Source organism: Aristolochia californica, unplaced genomic scaffold (genome assembly GCF_029961685.1).
Source record: "Aristolochia californica isolate CCGP_79_NKW_82.1479 unplaced genomic scaffold, dmAriCali1.0.hap1 SCAF_13, whole genome shotgun sequence".
In the NCBI taxonomy this organism is placed as follows: domain Eukaryota; kingdom Viridiplantae; phylum Streptophyta; class Magnoliopsida; order Piperales; family Aristolochiaceae; genus Aristolochia; species Aristolochia californica.
This window is the reverse complement of record NW_027181804.1, coordinates 7,086,810-7,105,987: the sequence shown is the minus strand read 5'-3', so window position 1 is coordinate 7,105,987 and position 19,178 is coordinate 7,086,810. Positions and strand designations below refer to the sequence as shown.

Below are 19,178 nucleotides of genomic sequence, written 5' to 3'. Positions count from 1 at the left end.
ACACCTGCAATAAATCGATTTCACATTCCAATATGACAAAAAGGGCCTCCAAGAGTGTAATGTAATGAACTCAACTTTACAAGAGGGAGGAGACCAGGGAGGATCTGCATACTAATTCCGTCTATAATTGTCAAACTGCAGCCCACCTACCACAACAAGGTGATTTCCAAAAGACACGGCAGGCCGCATTGAGGAGATCTCCTCAACAATGCTTGTGAACATGCAATCCTTTTTTTTTTTCTTTTTCTTTTTTTTTCACAAAGATCCCATCTAGCATTACAACAGTTGAGCCTACACCACCGCGAACATCCGTCCCCAGAAGGCGATCAGCCCAGAGTGAAGGGGTGACGATTCTCCTTGACACTGCTCAAGCATGCTCACCTCTCAAGTCAAATGTATACATTCTTCACATCATTAGGCCCAAAATGTGCACTGCACATAGGGCATTTCCTAACTCGATTCTCTCGTGTTTTTTGAATGCAAGGACTGCAGAAGAGGTGGTAGCATTTGGTGATCACAACCTGACACATCAAATGAGAGAAGCATTAAAAACTGAAGGGCATATGAAGCTAGAACAGATTTTTAATGAAAAGCTGAAATTAAAGGGGCATGACAATTGTAAAACATGATAGTAGCCAGTAAAGCATCCCAAAGGATGCTTCTGATGAACCTTACCTCTTTCTGTCTGTCATGGCAAACATTACACTTGAGTAATTCTCTGTATTCTCTCATTTCTTCCTGGAGCTTGTCCAAGAGTGATGAACCCTCTGTATGTACACTAAGGCGATTGGCTTTCCTTGTCAATGTTTCCAACTCCTCTTCTGTCCTCCTCCTACTAAATCTGATAAATTCAACAGAACTTTGAGAAACTGGGTTCTAGTGAATTGAAACCGGCAGCCAAGAAAACTAAAACTACTAAAACTACAGAAAAAGAAGTTACCTCTCATTTTCTAATTCTATCTGCTGTGCTGCAACATCTTGACGGCTTTTCTCAACTTTTGGTTGAGATCCTTCTAGGGTTTGCTTTAACTTCTGAGTTTGCCTCTGTACATCAAACAACTTACTTTTGATGTTCTCCATGGCAACTGAATTCTGCCACCCTTCCTCACCAAGTTTTCCTACTTGCTCTGAATAAATTTGTAGCTGCAAACACAAACAAAATTTTAGATAACAAAGCAAAACCTACTTTGCCCAACAGATACTAAGGTTTAGCGAGGCATTACTTGTTCTTCAATTCGAACAGCTTTAAAATTATATAAATCCAAGGATGCACTGGCTTGCTGCATTTCCCTTTCCAGATGTTGCTTTTCCATATACAAAGCATCCAGCCTTTGCTTTGCTCTCACTCCCTCTAAAACAAGCTGAAACACGATGAGTTGAGTATCAGTTTATGCAGCTATGCTAAATATTTTTTCATTTTAAAATGATTTGTCAGTGGCTACAGAAAGCACATATTTCTGTCCGAAAGAAACTCTGAAATGTCAGATTTCTACATACAAATAGGTTGTAGCCCCTGAAGTCAAAATGTAAATTTGGTACAAATGAAAAAGCTATAGCATGGCTGAACAGTAAAATGGCAGCCAAAAAACAAACCTACACAGAAAGTTTTTAATACACTTGCACTTAAACTGTCACTAAGTAGAACCAGATTAACCGTATATGAGTGCATCAAAGAGCCATCAATATGAGTTAAATTACAAAGCTGTTAGTGAATGTTTCTTCTGAGAAATAAATTCAAACAAGTTCAACTTTTCTCTTTTTTTGGGTGGCATATTTTACTTTGAAGGAGGGGAGAAGCACTGTCTCCTGGTTATTTGGTTCTTATCAATAGCAAAAACAACATGTTCATTGCCTACACCTATTTTTCTGAGCAAGTAATGCCTATAGTTTTTTTCTTTTTGGATCTTCCACAGCATATTTACTCTTTTTCTGAAAAAATAAAACAAAAAGAGTAAAATTACATCTAGCTCGTAGCCCATAAAATACATGAGCTTCCACAATTTTACTAATTCTGATGCATAACTATCCAGAGGTTTTAACTAATAGCTTTTGAGATTTCCCGAGTAAGACAATACGATGCCAATACCTCAACTAAGAAAGTGCAAATAAGTCAAGTGTACCATTAGCCTTTCAAGTATCAGGCAACCATGTGCGTCATTTCTCCACTGATAATCAAAACTTGTGATACTATCTTTAAAAAAAAAATTAAATTGTCTACAGGATTCACTTTGTAAGTAAGAAAAATTCCAGATAGACTAATGTGAAGAAAAAGTGCCACAGTTAATAATTGGGAAAGACCTCCGATTTCTGCTTGCCAAATTGGGATGGACCTAAACACAATTTTAACATGATATCAGAGCAGATTGTCTGTTTTGTTGGGCCTAATTCATGCTCCATTTAGGTTGCATACCATTTATGTTGTCCAAATCACATGACCACATGATCTTGAAAAAAACAAAAAAGTCATAGGCCAATTGTCCCTTTGTTAAGGCTTGCACATGACAGGAATGTTAGTGGGAATAATATCCCTAGGTTAATGTCATGAGGCCTCTTACTTTGGTTAGTCATTTTGGGATTGACTTGGACAACCTATAACACTTTCTCAAAAGCAGATAGCCACTCCATTTGACTAAAATAAACCTAATACAAGAATATTTCTATCGGGAAAACAACAATAACAATAAATAATAAATCTAATTCAACATCGAAAATAGAAATGACAAGTCAGAATTCATTGGAACTGATTACCAGAAAAATATTCTAATTCAACCATTACAACAGATGTGGCAGGAGCTGTTCAATTGTAATGGGTTTTTTGGTGAACCAATTTAGCAAATCCAACCTAGACTCTACTAGTTTCGGACAGCCTTTTCTCCCAAGAAATAGAAAAGCAATCACTTTTCTGTCCATGAGTTATTTTACCTATGCTCTAGATGTTTTTGTTTACGCTTAACAGGGCCAGAAGAAGAATAGGTATACAGTTTGAACCATGCTTGAAAAGTGTAAGTCTTCACCTTGATATTGTAATCATCTCTCTCAGTAACTTGCTGCAACAACTGGCGATTTTGAGTTTGCATATCTTCATATGCTTGTCCAATTGTCTGGAAGGATCATTTAAGTCTTATTTCATTTCTTTCCTGCCCTTCAAATTTAGTGACAAAAGATGCAGACATATACTAACCTCAATCTCAGACAAGTAAGCTTCACCTTCCTCATGGTTAGATTTCAAGACCTCCGAAAGCTTCAAGATCTCCCTGAAAGGAAATAAATATTGCAAAATATGAGAAGCCAAAATTTAAGAATCACATTATATCAGGATATCTGAATCTTTTGATGCATAATTCACTGACCGAATAATAGTAAAAAAAAAAGAAGAAGTTTCAAATTAGGGGAAAGACTGGTTATTGGCACCTTTAGAGACATTCTGGACTCAATTAAAATAGAAATTTGGAAAAAAATGGAAAAGAGAATAAGTAAATAAACAAATGAAACAGAACTTGACAACGTGAAAGTCAAACCTTCCAGAGGCTTCCGACTTCTGCCTGAGGTCAGCAATCTCAGCCTCAGCAGCAACCAGCCTCTGTTGAGATACTGCCTCAGCTTCATTGGCAGCTTTAACACGCGACTCCAACTGGTGCTCATCAAGGGAAGATTGAAGACTTTGGACACACGCCCATGCTTTGTACTCAGAGTCTCGAGCCTCGGTAACATCTCTAGAATTAGGAAAAGGATATATAAAAATAGTATCCATTTATAATCCCCACTATTAAAAATAAATAAATCTAGTACAAGCCTCAACACCTTGGATCATCCCTCACTTGATCTTTTCATTGGATCAACGTCACTAATATAAAGCTACTCTTCTTAGACTAGAACCACAACCCATGAACAATGATGCAAATATAAATAATGTCCAGATCAATCCAGAAAAGCTTGGATAACGAGAAGTACCAATACTAAATCAGTAAAAAAAAAAAAGTTTTAAATGCAAGGAACACCCCAAGCAGAAAACACACTAAAGAACAACTGAAATCAATGCTTAGATAGCTTTCAATAACATGTACTCTACCTGAAACACTACAACTAGCACACTAATATTATCATCACATACAGGATGCAGCCAGAAGTATGATTTGTTCACGAATGAATGCCACGGTAGAACATTTGGCTTCAAAGAAACATAACAAAGAAATGTTTGGCTTCAAACATACATGACAAAGAAATGTTTGGCTTCAAAGAAACATGAGAAAGAAATGTCTGGCTTCAAAGAAACATGACAAAGAATGTTTGGCTCCAACAACATGTACTCTTACCTGGATTCAGTAGATTCGCGCCTGTACATCTCTAAAATTAGCTTGAGCTCCTTCTCACTCTCCTTTAAATCATACACCTGCATTACACAGGAAACAATCACAAGATATCATTATATTCAACTGTTGTCATTCCCATTGCAGGTATAAAAATTGGAAATATCAGTTAACAACTACGAAAATCTAACAGGTCAGTATAAAAAACTTAAAAGAAAAATTGACACTGTCAAGAAATCACTGCATTGGGACATTTCATTTCTTTATCATGCACACAATATTTTAGTGAACATGAAAGTATTTATCGCATCCTGATAATACAAAGCATTAGGTGATCAGCTGCACATTCGCTAATTAAGAATTGGTCTGCCTAAACCCTAAATCCTAATCCCACCGAATGGTTGAACCCGGTTTACCGGACCCAGTCCCACCACCGAATCTGAAAACTATAAAAACTGGATCTGTAATAACACTGCAACCCAACGAAAAGAAAACAAATCACCACGAATAGCACTTTTATGACATAGTAAAGCAATCAACTAATGTTATCAGAGCCACCGAATGGTTGAACCAGGTTCAACTGGACCCAATCCTACACCACTGATTCTGAGAACTTAAAAAACTGAATTTGTAACAACACTGCAGCAAACAAACAAGTCAACATGAATCAAACAGACACTCATTGGAACCACTTTCCATTTTAGGACATATTTAACACTACAAAGCACTAAACAATCAGATAAGGTCTCTATCCCTTAAGCATTGGCTTTCTTCCAGATTTAGTTGGAACCAACAACAGTGGCATACCTATTGCATTCATTATGAACAGTTAATCAATTTTCTTTTAATGTATTGCTATTTTCCCCTATCTGCATTCCATGTGTCCATAAATGAATGTGACCATTGAGACAGAGACCCAAGTCTATTCATTTTTTTCTGATAAAAGTGATATTTAATGTCATCATTTATAATATTTTAACAAGATATTACAGGATTAGTTGAAACTATAAGTTTTCTCCATCCTCTTAGTATTGAACAGATTGGACTTCACCAAAACAGTAGCATAGGTAGTGTGTTTAGTATTTTTTTCCTAATATTCTTCTATTCACCAATCACACATGATCAAGTAGTAGTAGAAATTTTTGGCTCTGTCGCAAAGCCAGATTAAAAGAAATGACAGCAGTAATGATAATTTCCTCCTTTTTCTTTGTTTACACTGTTAACATTACTTGTCTGATTTTCATTTAAAAACACATTACTTGTCTGAACCTAAGGCCGTTTGGTCTAGTGGTATTCTGTTTACGTTAGGTGCGTCAGGTCGTGAGTTCGAATCGCGCTACACCCCTCTCAAAAAAAATACATTACTTGTCTGCTCAACAAAGAGCCAATAACCGATACCAAGCTCAAACATCTAAACTATTGCAATACCAATGCTTTCAGTTCTGCACATCATCTTGAGAAATCAAATTATCAGATATTGTTTCTGTCACTGCTTTTCTCTTACATGTTTATTATAAATCATGATTCTTTTACACTTTTTGAAAACTCTCTTACTATGTTAATTATAGATAATAATTTAGCTAATGCTTCAGTAGGTAGATTACAAAGGACAACCAAACTTGTATAAGAGGCTAACAAAACAAATTTCACATACCACAGCTTTTAGTTTCTCCACTTCTGCTACTTCTTCTTCAGATTTACCCAACAGTATTTTTAACTCATTTGCCTGCATATAAGAGTTATTCATCAACATAGACAACAAAAAACAACAACAACAACAACAAGTATAAAATAATGCCTGAGCTTGTAATGCAACTCGCTAAGGCTCACCTTTCTATTGAGGACAGCAGAGAGGGACTGAACTTCAGCACGCAGAGAATGAACTTCAGAAGCAGACTCTTTGTATTTATTCAGATAATTTTGCATGCTACCCATTTTCTCGGGCAATAATGATACCAAGGCTTTGAACTCTTGTATAATATCTTTCCTTCCTGTGATTCAAAACAGGGTCTTAGCTCAGAGCAATTAAACAGGATCTCCAATGCTAAATTCAGGACAAAAAATGCATATTAACCTGGTTCTCTTGAGGCCTCCTGTAACCTAGTTTCGATCCAACTTCTTTCATCAATTCGTCTTTGCAATTCCTTTTCTATTTCACTTCTTTTATGATTTGCATCTGTAAAAGCCTTCCGAGATATTTCTGCTAATTCAATTTTCAAGTTTGCTTCTTTCTCCCAACATATGAAATTGTCTTTCTCAACCTTTCATGCCAAAGTAAATAAAAAATAAAAAATAAGACAAACAAAAATGTTTCTTTACTGGAGTAACTAATCAAGAAGCTCTACATGCATCTACCAACCAGTTACCACCTGAAGTTTCTCTAATGCCGCTCGATACTGAGCCACCTCTGCTTTTGATTTCTCAATCTGATCTTTAAGTAAAATATAAGTCTTAGAAGAAGAAATAGATTTCACATCTTTTAAGGTGCTCTGTCAAAAGAAAAAAAAAATCCAATTGGTTTCAGAAGATAAGAAACAAACATTGCATGGAGCAAACAGTAAAATTAGAGTTAAAAAGGCTGAATTATAAGTAAAGACACGAGTAAGATGGCAAAACAAAACAGACCCGCAAGCTTGCTAACTTCTTCAAAATCTCTATCCGTTCCTCATGCATATTACAAAGTTCCAGAAGTCGACTTGAAGTTAAGTTCTGTTCAAAACACAAAAATCACAAATATTATCTCAACCAATAGATATATCAGAAACTTTTGTATAAAGAAGGTACCAACTGATTACCATCAACTCCTTCAATGAAGATTCCAAATCTTGCAAGTCCTTTTCCTTATCCCTGGCCTTATCTGCTGCAACAAACTTGCTACCTAAATTTAAGATAGGAAAGTAAGATCCCGGTGGAGCATCTTTTTGTGCTTTCAGGGTACTCAGTTTATGATTACTTTCCTCCAATTCTGCAATAGTACTTTCCAGTTCCCCTGTTGGAAACAAAATAAAAGGTGAAAGGGATCAAATTTTCAATGCATCACATTTCTAAGTGGGTAAGCTTCTTTTTTTTTGGAAGGAGGATGGATAAAGGTATTTTGTCACATGACCAAGAATATTACCAGTCAAAAGTTTAAGCTGAGCCTTGTTCTTTGCATTAGTGTCACGATACCTCTGTAACTCACTTCCCAGTGATCTGTGTTTCAAATGAAGGTCACTTAGAGCCACGCGTAAATTCTTAACCTCCATCTCTAAGTCATTAATGGACTTTTCCATTTGTCTCGTGGACTCTACAGAAAATAGAACAAAGCAACTAAGAGCTAAGGCACCCACCCTCAAAAATCTATTTTTTAGAAATTAGATTACAAGTTAAAAGATTGCAGATGAAGGAGATAGTAAAGCTTACCATCTTCGGGTACCGCTCCAAAGAATCTGGCAGAAAGTACATCACTTCCAAGCAACATATCATTAATGGCAGTGAGTAAATTTTGTAGGACACCTTTGGTTGCTGCAGGTGATGTTCCATCATCTTGCATTTCATCAGCAGAACTGCCCGCTGAGCAACTATCTGTGGCACCAGTTTCCAGAAGTCTAGACAAAAAGGTCTCCTCCACAGAACAGGATGTCTGACCTAATGTTGCAGATCAAAGTGTATCGTTAAAGACAGAATAACACTGGTGAAGCTTAAATTTGTAGAAGAATTTTCCAGAAAAATAAAAAATCGAAAAGATTATAGTGGAAACATCTGACTTATGAAACTATATAGCACTATGCATGTAACAGGCTAAGCAACTTTAAGCAAGGATTTTACCTACAAAACCTTAGCCAGTAACAGTAACCTGTTTCTCTAGAATGAAAAAAAAGAAATACTTTTTGGATAATTTAAATTAATTTTTTAGAATAATTTATGTATATTAAATACATAAAATCACAAACAAATCTACGACACATGATAATTCCCGAACATCAGCCTTTCTTACCATCTGAAATTCCAGAACGTTTCACACCTTGTCCACCATTTACAGAACCCTTCGTACGAAAAGAAACTGAATCTAAATCATCCACTAGCTGTTAAACAACCAAATCAATGTCATATACATACATACTTTTGTGAAGCTCAATACAATAACAAAAGATGACAGAATCAGCACATACCTTCTTCCAAGACTTATTGACCACTTTTAATGTTTCATCATAGGCCAGCTGTTTATCCTTCAACTGATGAAATTTATCCTCAAGCAAAAAATACTCAACCTTCTGAGCTTCTAATTGCTGAACAAGCTTTTGATTTTGATATTGGAGTACAGCAGTATCAAGCTAACCAAAAAAAAAAAAAGAGTCGTAAGTCATGTTACAATGCTGAAGCTGAGATTTTCAATCACGGATATAAAACCAATATGTAACTCTTCAGCAGTCAAATAACATGTCGTAACACAATTCGTGCATTCACACAATTGGTAAGTAGTTATCAAGTCCTAGGACCACAAAAAATGCAGATAATTTTCTTCTAAATGACAATTGACATGGATATGAGGTAAATCTAAGAAAGATTTTTTTATAAATTAAAAAGACCAAAATTAGAAAGAATATACTAGAGACTACTCATGAATGAAACTAATAAGTAAGAAAATACAAGACAATCCTTTGAGATGTTTTTTCTTCTTGTCCCTTACGACATCCAATAATGCAATAATGGAAGGATTTGACAGTCCAAGTTACCGAAACAGAAAGAAATAAAGGAATACATAAACACCAGTGACAAGGAACAAGTACACAAAAGCTGAACAAGCACTGGAGGAAACAAATAGTAGAGAAGTAAAGAAGAGAATTCAGCAGCCAACCACACCTTAGAACAAAGCCATGGTGATAAGCTGATGATGATTATGAAAGTATAAACAAATTTATTCATCATATTTCAAGATATAATACATATTTCAGGAAATAAGTTAAAACAAAAGCCAGCAGACCAAACATACAACCATCATCAGGTTTGCGGCCTTCTTACAGGTAATTAAAGTAACTGAAACTCTAAAAACGCAATCTTCAATATAGTGAATACTTCATAATATTGCCATAGTAGAAGCAGCGGCAATAGAATAATAACACCACACAAAGAACTCATAATATCGCAGCTATTAATAAAAAAGAAACACCTACTAAGGATATCTGTCTTCAATTAGGTTTTCTTATTTAGCCTAAATACCAAGAATTATGCAACATTTGTGCTCCCAAGTAATTGTTCGAGTCAAGCTCACACAACAATGGTGATGTTTTAAGGAATAGTGAGACATTTTTTAAGTTTCCATTCTTGTAGAAAACTTAGAATTCTAAACTACTTTTTTCACAAAAGTTGAATTCAGAATTACAAACCAAGTGTCCGATGACTTGTCCTCCCATGATTACATCAAATCATCAGTCGGACCACTAATACATCAAATACGCTCTATGTTAATAGCCTAAGACTCCAACTTCGCTTTAAATTGACCAACTCCCAACTATTTAAATCAATTAAATAAAATATTAATCTTATTGATGTAAAAGCTTTTTTGAAATAGTTATTGATGTAAAAGCTCACTGACACTTCACAGTAAACTAGAAAAAGTCACTGATCAGATAATCACTTTTTCTGCTCAGCAAAGGTTTTTTTATCAGCCACTTGAAGAAATTAAATGGTAAGTCAGATTCATTGCGGACGCTGCATACATTGTATGCACACAACTAAAATCCAACTTAAGGCTCAAACGCTACTTGGTCACACAACTTTTGACATGCCTCCAGAACCAGAACTTTCCAGCATGGAGGTGGACCCATAAAGCTGATTCTGACATAGTAAGAATACCCAACTGAGATATTTGAGATATTTTTAATTGTGCTGTCATAATTAGTAAAGGGAAGTGTTGCCAAATAAAGAATAACAAACTCATAAACAGCTTATTAATTGTCCTTCCATTATGAGAATTTACCATCTGCCCATAATACTTCCCAACCCCTCACCCCCAAAAATTGTTAAAAAGAGTTGGAACATGTAGGAAACGAAATTTCCTACTGCTGGACTCAAAGTTTGTCATAATAATCTCATTGACTAAAACAATATCACCTTTCATCACCACTAGCTGCTCCAGGTCAAATTTGCACAAAAAATGGAATGCAGTTTCAGGAATGTTTCCATTCTTATGTCCAATTAACTACTCTTTATCATTTTCCCAAAGTGAGTGGTACAAGGATCTTAAGTTCTATCATTTAATCAATTCATCAGCTTGGACAAATAATACATCAAATATGTTGATCAGCTAAGCCAGCCAATGACTGTTTGTAGTTCCAAAACTTGTAATTCACTGACTGACTGTCAACCATCAAACTCAATAGAATATATAAATACGAAATATACAGAGCTTAAAGGTTTAATGGATGGTCACTTTCTCTACCTCCAACAGGTTGGAATGATAACCCCTCCCCAATAAAAGGGGAAAAAATCCGTCCCAAAAAACAAAAATTTCATATTATGGGACTCAAAATTTTCTAACTTTAACACTGAAAGGGACAAAAACTTTTGCAGATCTAGTTATAGGCTCCCAGTTTTGACCTACTTAAAGTACACAAAAATAAACTACCATGATCAAATTCACACCAAAACTATCAAGTTATCACAGGGAAAAAGTAAGGATTTCATTCCTCTGTTTAGAATGTTGGTTCACCTCCCCCATTGCGACCAGTGAAACGAAGGATCATCAATTCTGATGTCAAATTTATCACACCAGACTATTTGTTTTACAATAGCTTAATCAAAAAGCTAACTACCAACGCAAGTATAAAGGATATGATCCTCATTTCCATCATCAAATTCCATTTTCTCACTATTAATAAAATCATTTCCATCGTAATCTCAATGTATGGACCAATAACACATAAAAAAAGGTTAACATGTTTCCCAGCCAATGACTTCCATCCTTTACCGTAACAATATTTCATTAACTGAATACTAAATATTGAATCATTAAACAAAATATGTTGATCCAACTAATGTAAAAGCTTAATAGTGCTTCTAGTACAGTTGAGATGGCTAAATTTTTCTAATAAACACAATTTTTAACCAATATCCATCATAATAAATGATTATCAGATTTTGCGGCACATGCAGTTTGTGCTGCAACACATAGATACTGAAAATTAGCGCAGCTAGTATCTATATGATTTAATTGAACTTGTCATACTACTAAGGATGTCTGGATATTATGCTAACCCTTTTTCACAGCATAACATTCTTATACAGGGTATGCCCATGAGAAACTTCCTTCATGAGCTCCCTGTTGCTGAGTGGAGCATCTCTATCCCTCCATCACAATACCGCATGGAATCAAGACATAAATAGAATATGGATCAAGGCCCAAGACCTGGGTGACGTAAACAGATCAATTACAGTACCCTTTTAACTTTAAGATCCACCAAAATGTCATATTAGGAAAAGTATAAAACAGGAAGATGTCGAAGTTTCAGTGAGAACATATCTTTAAAAAAAACTACAGACATTTCAGTTGATACTGACATGAACTCTTCTCTGCCACAAACTTCACTTTCAGCCACGTTTTGAGCATCCCAATAACAAAAGCATTATCACACCAGCCACTTTCAGGACATGGTAAAAAATGACATGCATGTTGTAATACATTCAATGGGAAAACTGATTTAATTTACAGACAAGGGCATCAAACAAGATATATAACATTATGCCCAACTGGGAATGTTACCATAATCAGAAGTTCCCTATCATAATGAAAAGAAGAACCATAAATTTACTCCTTTTTACTGCAGTCGACAGTGTGGGTAATGCAATTCATGTGGTCACCAAAAGGTCCCGCTTCTTGTATATTGATAGGAAAAGAAAACACTAAGCAATTCGCTTTATTGATTCCCATACACATTATAAGGAGGCAAAAAAATACAGAATAATGATCAGAAAAATGAGAAAATTGAATACTAAATAAAAACCTAACCTCAACATCAGAAAAAAACTACTATAAGAAACCTCGACTAAACCCACACACAACAAATGCTTCTCGAACAGGCAAAGAGTTCATCTCCTCAGAAACAACAAATACTGAGACAAGAAGATTGCTACAATCGCCAAGAGGGTAAAAACAAACTAACATGCAGAGAAAACTGTTTTCTAAAGTATTACCCAAAAGAAGAATCTATGTACTATCACAGCAGAAGACGGAACAAGCATACAAGAAAGGTAGATAAAAATAAATCAGTCTAGAAAGAACTAGCATCAGCATAGTTATGCAAAATCGTAAAATTCAAGAAAAACTACTGAAAACAGATCAGTAGAGCTCCTCTAATTAGCCATAAAACATAGAAAATTCAGGCAATTCTTTCAGGGGTTGGCACAAGAATCAAGATGTAGAAAAATAAAGAAAAATAAAAAAAAACATTTTCTACCTTTTTATCTTCGGATATCGGCAAAAAGGGAAGCTTTTTGGCGGCACCGGCGGTTGGCGAGATGGAGTTGAATTGACGCCTCTTCCGGTCCGGCTCTCCGGTGCTCCCCATGGCAATACAATCTCCTACCTCGCCGCTGCCCTCACATTAGGGCAACAAGATTATTCCAGGTTAGGGCCCAAATCAGCGAAAACCTAAAGAGGCAACCAAGGAAGGAACCAAAGGTCGAATGTCCTTCCAAACCTAAAAATAAACCCTAATTCCTCAACAGTCTGCAAAAATGAATAACCTAGGGCAAAAGGGCAGCAAAACGAAATGGATTCTTCGCTCTCTTCAATCTCCCATTCCCCCAAGTCGCAGAAATTCTGATCTCACCCTCCCCGCCCTTCAGTAGCTAGAAATGGAAAGAGCGAAAGCGAGAGAGTGAGAATTGAAGGAATAAGTCCAGGCGAAGTCGTAGTTGAAGATAGAAAAGAAGAGAGGCGTTCCTGTGCATGCAGTTCTCTTCAGCCCAATGGCACGAGAAAGAGAAAAAAGACCAAGCCACGCCAGGCTGAAATATCTGTATTTCCATATAAAATTGACATGTATTTTTTCCAATTGACAAGGGTAATTTAGTCTTTAAAGTCGTGTCATCGGAAAATACGCACTAAAAATGAGTAGGACAGGCGGGTCAACTCGGATTTGCATGCGAGGGCCAGCATTAGAGCGAGTTATATTTTTCTAATGATTTCATTTACCAGGAATCGGGCTTAAAGTAATGGAGCTTTGATGGTCCAAGTTTGAATCTCACATGACCCATTTTCGGAAAACCGAATAAATCGGTCAATCAATACGAGTGGTTCCTTACTCATGTCGTAGCAGGAAAGTCAAGATCCCATTTAGGCAGTTTGGGAAAGAGTTGTACGATAGCCATTTTAAGGAGTTTGATTCATTGAAGACTAAGTGAAAGTGAAAGTGATTATACTCTCACTTACCTAAAAATGTTAAATGGGATTAGTCAACTTGAAGTCTGAGATGATCTTCAACCATATAACGCCCTTCAACAGTTAAAATCGTTAGTGAAGCGCTGATAACATTTCATCAGGATGCAGGGGATGAAACGGTCCTTCATCTCCATGGTTTAAAATCTTTCATCTCAAAGAAGGTCATATTTGATCTTCTTTGATATGAAGGACGCACGACACTTCCTTTTCCCCTCTCTCTTCTCGCACCCCCCACCCCATCTTGCCTGTCCTTATTTTCCTTATTTTCTTCCTCTCTCCCGTACTCTGTCTCGGAAACTCTCCAAGCAACAAAGCCCCGACGGACTATGATTCGCCATCGAAAAAGCAGGAGACTTCGTCGGCTAGAAAAAAAAAATATTTTACTTTACACTTTACATCGAACACACTAACACGAAAAAATAATTAACTTTCCGTTTCATTTTAACTTTCCCTTTCCCCTTTTAAGTGCACTATGATCACAAGAAAGTATTTTCTAATACACTTTACATCTAACACACTAACACTAAAAAGTAATTTATTTTCCATTTAACTTTTAATTAAAAAACACAAAGTTTGGTGGACAAGTAAAATATATCCAATCCGAGACAGCTTTCGTATGTCGCCTCTATGAAGAATTTTATCGTAATCTTTCTTCTCCTTCGAAACTATCTATGTACATATTTACAACATGGAAAGACAAATAATCCAGCTTTAGTCGTCTTTCATTGTCATATCATGCCTCCTCCTTTCACCCACTTCTACGAGAAATGTTAAAAGAGCCTCGCATTCCTGAGCAGAATTGGCTTCACTATGATCATCACTCACAGATGAGTAAACCATCCAAGCATGGTCCAGTTTACGTTCTGGCCTGACTACAACAGATCCTGGCACCTCTGCATCTCGACGAGTCACAGGCCAATCACTTTTTTCACCATATCGGATCTGAAGTAGTTACGCACAAGCAGCCATTGCAACAGCAAGAGGCATAACCACCGGGACTTTGGTGGCCTGACTGGCCATAGTGAGCTCAGCATGTGCTACCAGTAGCAAGAAAAGCAGGTGAAATCCCAGCTTCTGTGTGGAATGAAATTATTGGAATTTCCTTGGGCAATGGATATTTCTTCAAGAACTGCTTCCTGCTCTGGTATGCCAAGTCTTCAAGAGCTTGCATGTCACCCTATAACATGGGGATGAAAATTGGCATCAATCAGAGAATGAGTTTTAAAAGGCCTAAACAATTAAAAAAAAAAAGGTTCCATAGTTTGTTCACCTGTTTTTATCTGCTCGAACCAGTTGGGCGGTGCATAAGAAAGAAAAGAAAAGAAAAAGCATGGATATAGAAACTAACGACCTGGGCTTTATTAAGTGAGGCTCTAACACAATCCTTCACTTAACAAATTAGGTAACCCTTGCTAAAGCATAATTATTTAAAGAAGAGTACGTCTAGGCCTATCAGTAAATTTCTTGACCAAATTTCCAAAAAAAAACCCAAGTAAATCTATACAGTGAAAGAAACAACTCACCGACAAAGTTGGAGAAGCATTGACCCAAATATGAAGTTGTTTGGGCAAGGTAGGTAGCAGCATCGCTGAGAGCTGGGACAGATGTGAAAATCTGAGGCATCAATGCACTGTTCTGCAACTGGTCATTCTCAATCTGAGACCAGAACTACTAATATTAGCAAACCTAACCAATCAAAAGTGAAGAACCAAGCAATCTTAATGAGCAACCTTCATTTCTCAAGCGGTAATAATAATGCTAGCACAACATCCTGTCAAGCAATGCACCTTCAAAGGTAAGGCAGCATGACATTCTTTTTCATTCTACGACTGTGTCATTGTTGTCCTTCAAATGTGAGACACCAGACAGTCACAGGTACAAGTAATAACTATCCTCATCTTTTTTAATTCTTTCCCTGTCAAAACTGTTTAAATAAGACTTCCAAGAAGTCCCATTGCCCCTTTGCTCAGAATGGTCTACTCTTCTCTTTTTTATCTGTTGCTTTATATAAAATCCCTTTTAACTTTTCTTTTGATTGTTGATACCACTCAGATGACATGCATTTAAGTCCCTGAGAGACTGCACCCCAACCCTCACTCTAAGAAAACCCTCATGAGTTCATTGAGCCAAAGCCCCAATCCACTTCTTTTTTTTTTTAAAGTTTCACTAAATGAATACAAGCAGATGGCACTACAACCCAACTGGGGTTTTTGAATACCCTCACCATATTTACAGACGCACCAGCAAAATTTAATTCGTGATGCCCCATATCATGCAACGCTTCTTTTTTAAGGCAATGAGAACTGAGAATTCATTGAGAGGCCCCAAATTAGGGAAAAGAGGACAGATACAAACAAGAAAGGAGGGATCAAATCACAGAACAGAGTGTCCTGAAAGAAGGGAACAAATAACCATCAAATGGTTCTTTTCTGCATTACAGGAACCCTAACATGGTACAGCAGGAATTGTCCACCAAAATGTCTCTCTGACACTAATAACTCAACTAGATGTTTATTGTTCTCATTCACCACACTAAAATCACACTCAATTATGGATGCAATAACAGAACTTTGTATCAAAGTACCGTGAGAAAGAATTGGATCTAAACAGTAATTTCAATATTTTATTGTGATAAAGAATTACACTACCAATCTCCGTCTTCTTCTAAACAGTAATTTCAATATTTTATTGTGATCAAGAATTACACTACTAATCTCTGCCTTCTTCTGAGAGACCTAAAATAATTTTCAAGTACAAAATTTCAGTATTTCCCATGAATCAATGAATTAGGCAAGGCAGGATGCTTTTTCTGTGACCAGGATAACAAGCAGCAGGTCACTCTTTATAAATCCCAAAGTCAATTTGAAGCAAAATAAGAGATCATTTGGGCAATATCCTAATAAACACTAAGAATTCACCCATCTACTTGGTTTCAGCTTTCCCACCATAAATTCTATCAGGGAATACCTTTCTGAAAAGAAGGAACGCCTACGCAAATACTTTTTCAATAGTTCTCGAGAAATTAAAAGACCCATCAATACAGGCCAATCAATTAAACACTCAAGGACCAAAAGGACAAGCAAATTTGCAATACAATCATCAATATCATACCAATATAGATGTCAAAGTCAAGGCTTCACAAACTCCACCTGGGTCACAAAGAGCGAAGAGAAACATTGCCAAGCGCAACGATGTCTAGTTAAATATAATCTTCACTGGGAAGTCAGACTAACAGAAACTAGACTTGCAATCAATCCATAACAAAACCCAGATTGTTCATAGAGGAATTCGAGGAGTAGTCCAAAATTTGTTCATTTCATTTCCTCAAGGCAGGAAAAATATAGACCCAAGTTCTAAACAAGAACAAACTTCCGATAAATTCATCAATTAGTCATCACAACTTCGGAAAAAAAAATTGTTTACAATTTCAACTTAAGAATTCGATTTTTACCAGTAAAGTCGGTCAAGAATTCAAATCTCGAGAAGAAAAGATCTACAAAAGAGCGCGGACAACGGGAAACGATTCCACTTTGAACTTCCTATCGAGATAAAAAGAGAGAAATAGGGGAAGTAGAATGTAGAAACTCGAGTCCCGTGGTAGTTTCTTCGGGTGGTAATCTACTTTTTGAGTTACGATTTTCGGGGGAAAAAATTGGCGAATCCGCATGGGAATGGCGGGAGACAAATTCTACAGACATGTCTTGCCGCAAAACCAGTAGTTCCTGCATACGTGGCATAAGGAAGGTTTTCAAAGTGTCAACTGCGATTACTGATTGACGTGTCGTTCGAGTCACCATGTACTGATGTGTTATGATGACGTGGTAGTCGTCGTTCTCCTCACCTAATGTGTCATGATGAAACTAGTCCAGGGTCGTTGCCATGAACTGTCTATATCTGAACTTGTTGAAAGCATGAAATTTCAGACATATCAAGACATGTTGTTTCCGTTTTCATGGAAGTGCACTTGTTGCCAAGAACCATATCAGAGTAGAAGTACGCAAGATGCAAATACAAACTTACAAGCGCATTCACAATTCACTCTTCTGCCAAACATAAAACGACCAAACAACTCCTCGGAGGCGGCTGGTGTCAGTAAACGGTTCTTGGTGGTGGAGGAGAATGAGTACGCCCATATTTCGGTGGTGGAGCATGGGACGTAGTAGGTGGTGGTGCAGGGGGGTAAGCGTGAGCAGTCCTTGGTGGCGGTGGAGGATGAGATACCCCAGATTTTGGTGGTGGTGCATGGTGTCTGCCTGTCTTACTGGGTGGTGGCGGTGGAATATGAGTCGGCCAAGACTTCGGTGGCGGGGCGTGGTGGCCACCTCTTCTGCCGGGTTGTGGCGTATGAGAGCGAGCACTCCTTGGTGATGGTGATGGTGATGGAGGATGACTCGAAGCAGAACCTGGTGGTGGGGCGTGATGCCCACCTCTTCTACTGGGTGGTGGCGGATACGAGCGACCAATGTTTGGTGCAGGTGATGGAGGGTGAGTCAGGTAAGGTTTTGGTGGTGGGGCGTGATGCTCTCCCCTTCTAGTGGATGGTGGCGGTGGGAAAAAGTAGTGCCTCGTTGGTGGAGGTGGTAGTGGTGGACTGAGTCTAATCTTTGGTGGCGGCGGAGTAATGTGAGAAGTCGTCGGTGAAGGTGGAGGATGTCCGTAGGTAGTTCTGGGAGGAGGTTGACGATGCTCTACAGGCACCGGATGATTGTGTTGGTGGTGGTGATGATGATGGTGGTGATGATGGTGATGGTGATGATTCTCATCTTCTGACGGCGTTGCCGGAGCTCCGCCAAATGAAGGAACTACAGAGAGAAGAATCACAACCAAATGCACCACAAACCGCACAGAGAATCCCATCCTCAACCCAAATCTTTCTCTTCGCTCTTGACCCCAGATCGAGCCCAGTTCTTCTATATATAGCTGATCGGGAACGGCAACCATTCTGGCTTAGTCACACAGTGGAGCTCACATGATGAGGCCAGCTACACCGAGGAGATTAAAAAAATTAGAAGCGCCGCGTAGCATCGAGTTTTGGCAGGGACCGATCTCTTGAGACTTGAGACTCCATGTTTTAGGGTCAAACGTATTTAGGGATGATAAACAAACAACGGAAATAAGGAAGCTAGCTCCCTGCGTCCATGGCTGAAACCTCTCAACTCTGTCGGCGTGCGTGGCCTTCTCTTCTCGTCTTTTTTCTCTCGAAGCATGATACATGCTCAATGTTTTAGGGCCGAACCCACATAAAAAAAAAAGAAGAAAAAAAATATTTTTTATTATTTGAAAGAGAAAATTTTAATCATTAAAATTTAAAATATTATTATTTTTATTATTTTTTTTCCTCGTATATCCAAAACAAGATAAACTATATTTCTCTTCCACTGTCTCTCTTATTTTCCGTATCCAAACAAGAAAAAAAAAAACTTTTTTCTTTCATTTTATTTTTTATTTTT

At 37.4% G+C, this 19,178-nt stretch overlaps 2 protein-coding genes across 2 annotated transcripts; both read right to left on the bottom strand.

Annotated features, from left to right (window-relative positions):
- Window positions 1–5: 5 nt before the first annotated feature.
- LOC137949065 (E3 ubiquitin-protein ligase BRE1-like 1) lies at window positions 6–13,181 on the bottom strand. Its single transcript, XM_068795331.1, has 19 exons — window positions 12,743–13,181; window positions 8,459–8,620; window positions 8,284–8,371; window positions 7,710–7,934; window positions 7,426–7,593; window positions 7,103–7,296; window positions 6,933–7,016; window positions 6,677–6,796; window positions 6,382–6,568; window positions 6,138–6,298; window positions 5,962–6,033; window positions 4,314–4,390; window positions 3,519–3,713; window positions 3,182–3,254; window positions 3,015–3,101; window positions 1,224–1,361; window positions 941–1,143; window positions 676–841; window positions 6–521 (listed from the first exon to the last, which is right to left on the bottom strand). The coding sequence occupies exons 1-19, from the start codon at window positions 12,851–12,853 to the stop codon at window positions 390–392; spliced, it is 2,643 nt and encodes an 880-aa protein (XP_068651432.1). The 5' UTR covers window positions 12,854–13,181; the 3' UTR covers window positions 6–389.
- A 4,636-nt stretch (window positions 13,182–17,817) lies between these two features.
- On the bottom strand, window positions 17,818–18,669 carry LOC137948604 (extensin-like). The gene has a single exon (XM_068794700.1). The coding sequence runs from the start codon at window positions 18,667–18,669 to the stop codon at window positions 17,818–17,820; it is 852 nt and encodes a 283-aa protein (XP_068650801.1).
- Between the last annotated feature and the right edge of the window lie 509 nt (window positions 18,670–19,178).

Coding starts and splice junctions, on each gene's coding strand:
- LOC137949065 (XM_068795331.1), bottom strand. CDS start 12,853: ATGGGGAGCACCGGAGAGCCGGACCGGAAGAGGCGTCAATTCAACTCC. Junction 8,621..12,742: donor CGATATCCGAAGATAAAAAG/GTAGAAAATGTT, acceptor TTTTTTGGTTAG/CTTGATACTGCTGTACTCCA. Junction 4,391..5,961: donor TGGAGAAACTAAAAGCTGTG/GTATGTGAAATT, acceptor TGTGTAATGCAG/GTGTATGATTTAAAGGAGAG.
- LOC137948604 (XM_068794700.1), bottom strand. CDS start 18,669: ATGGTTGCCGTTCCCGATCAGCTATATATAGAAGAACTGGGCTCGATC.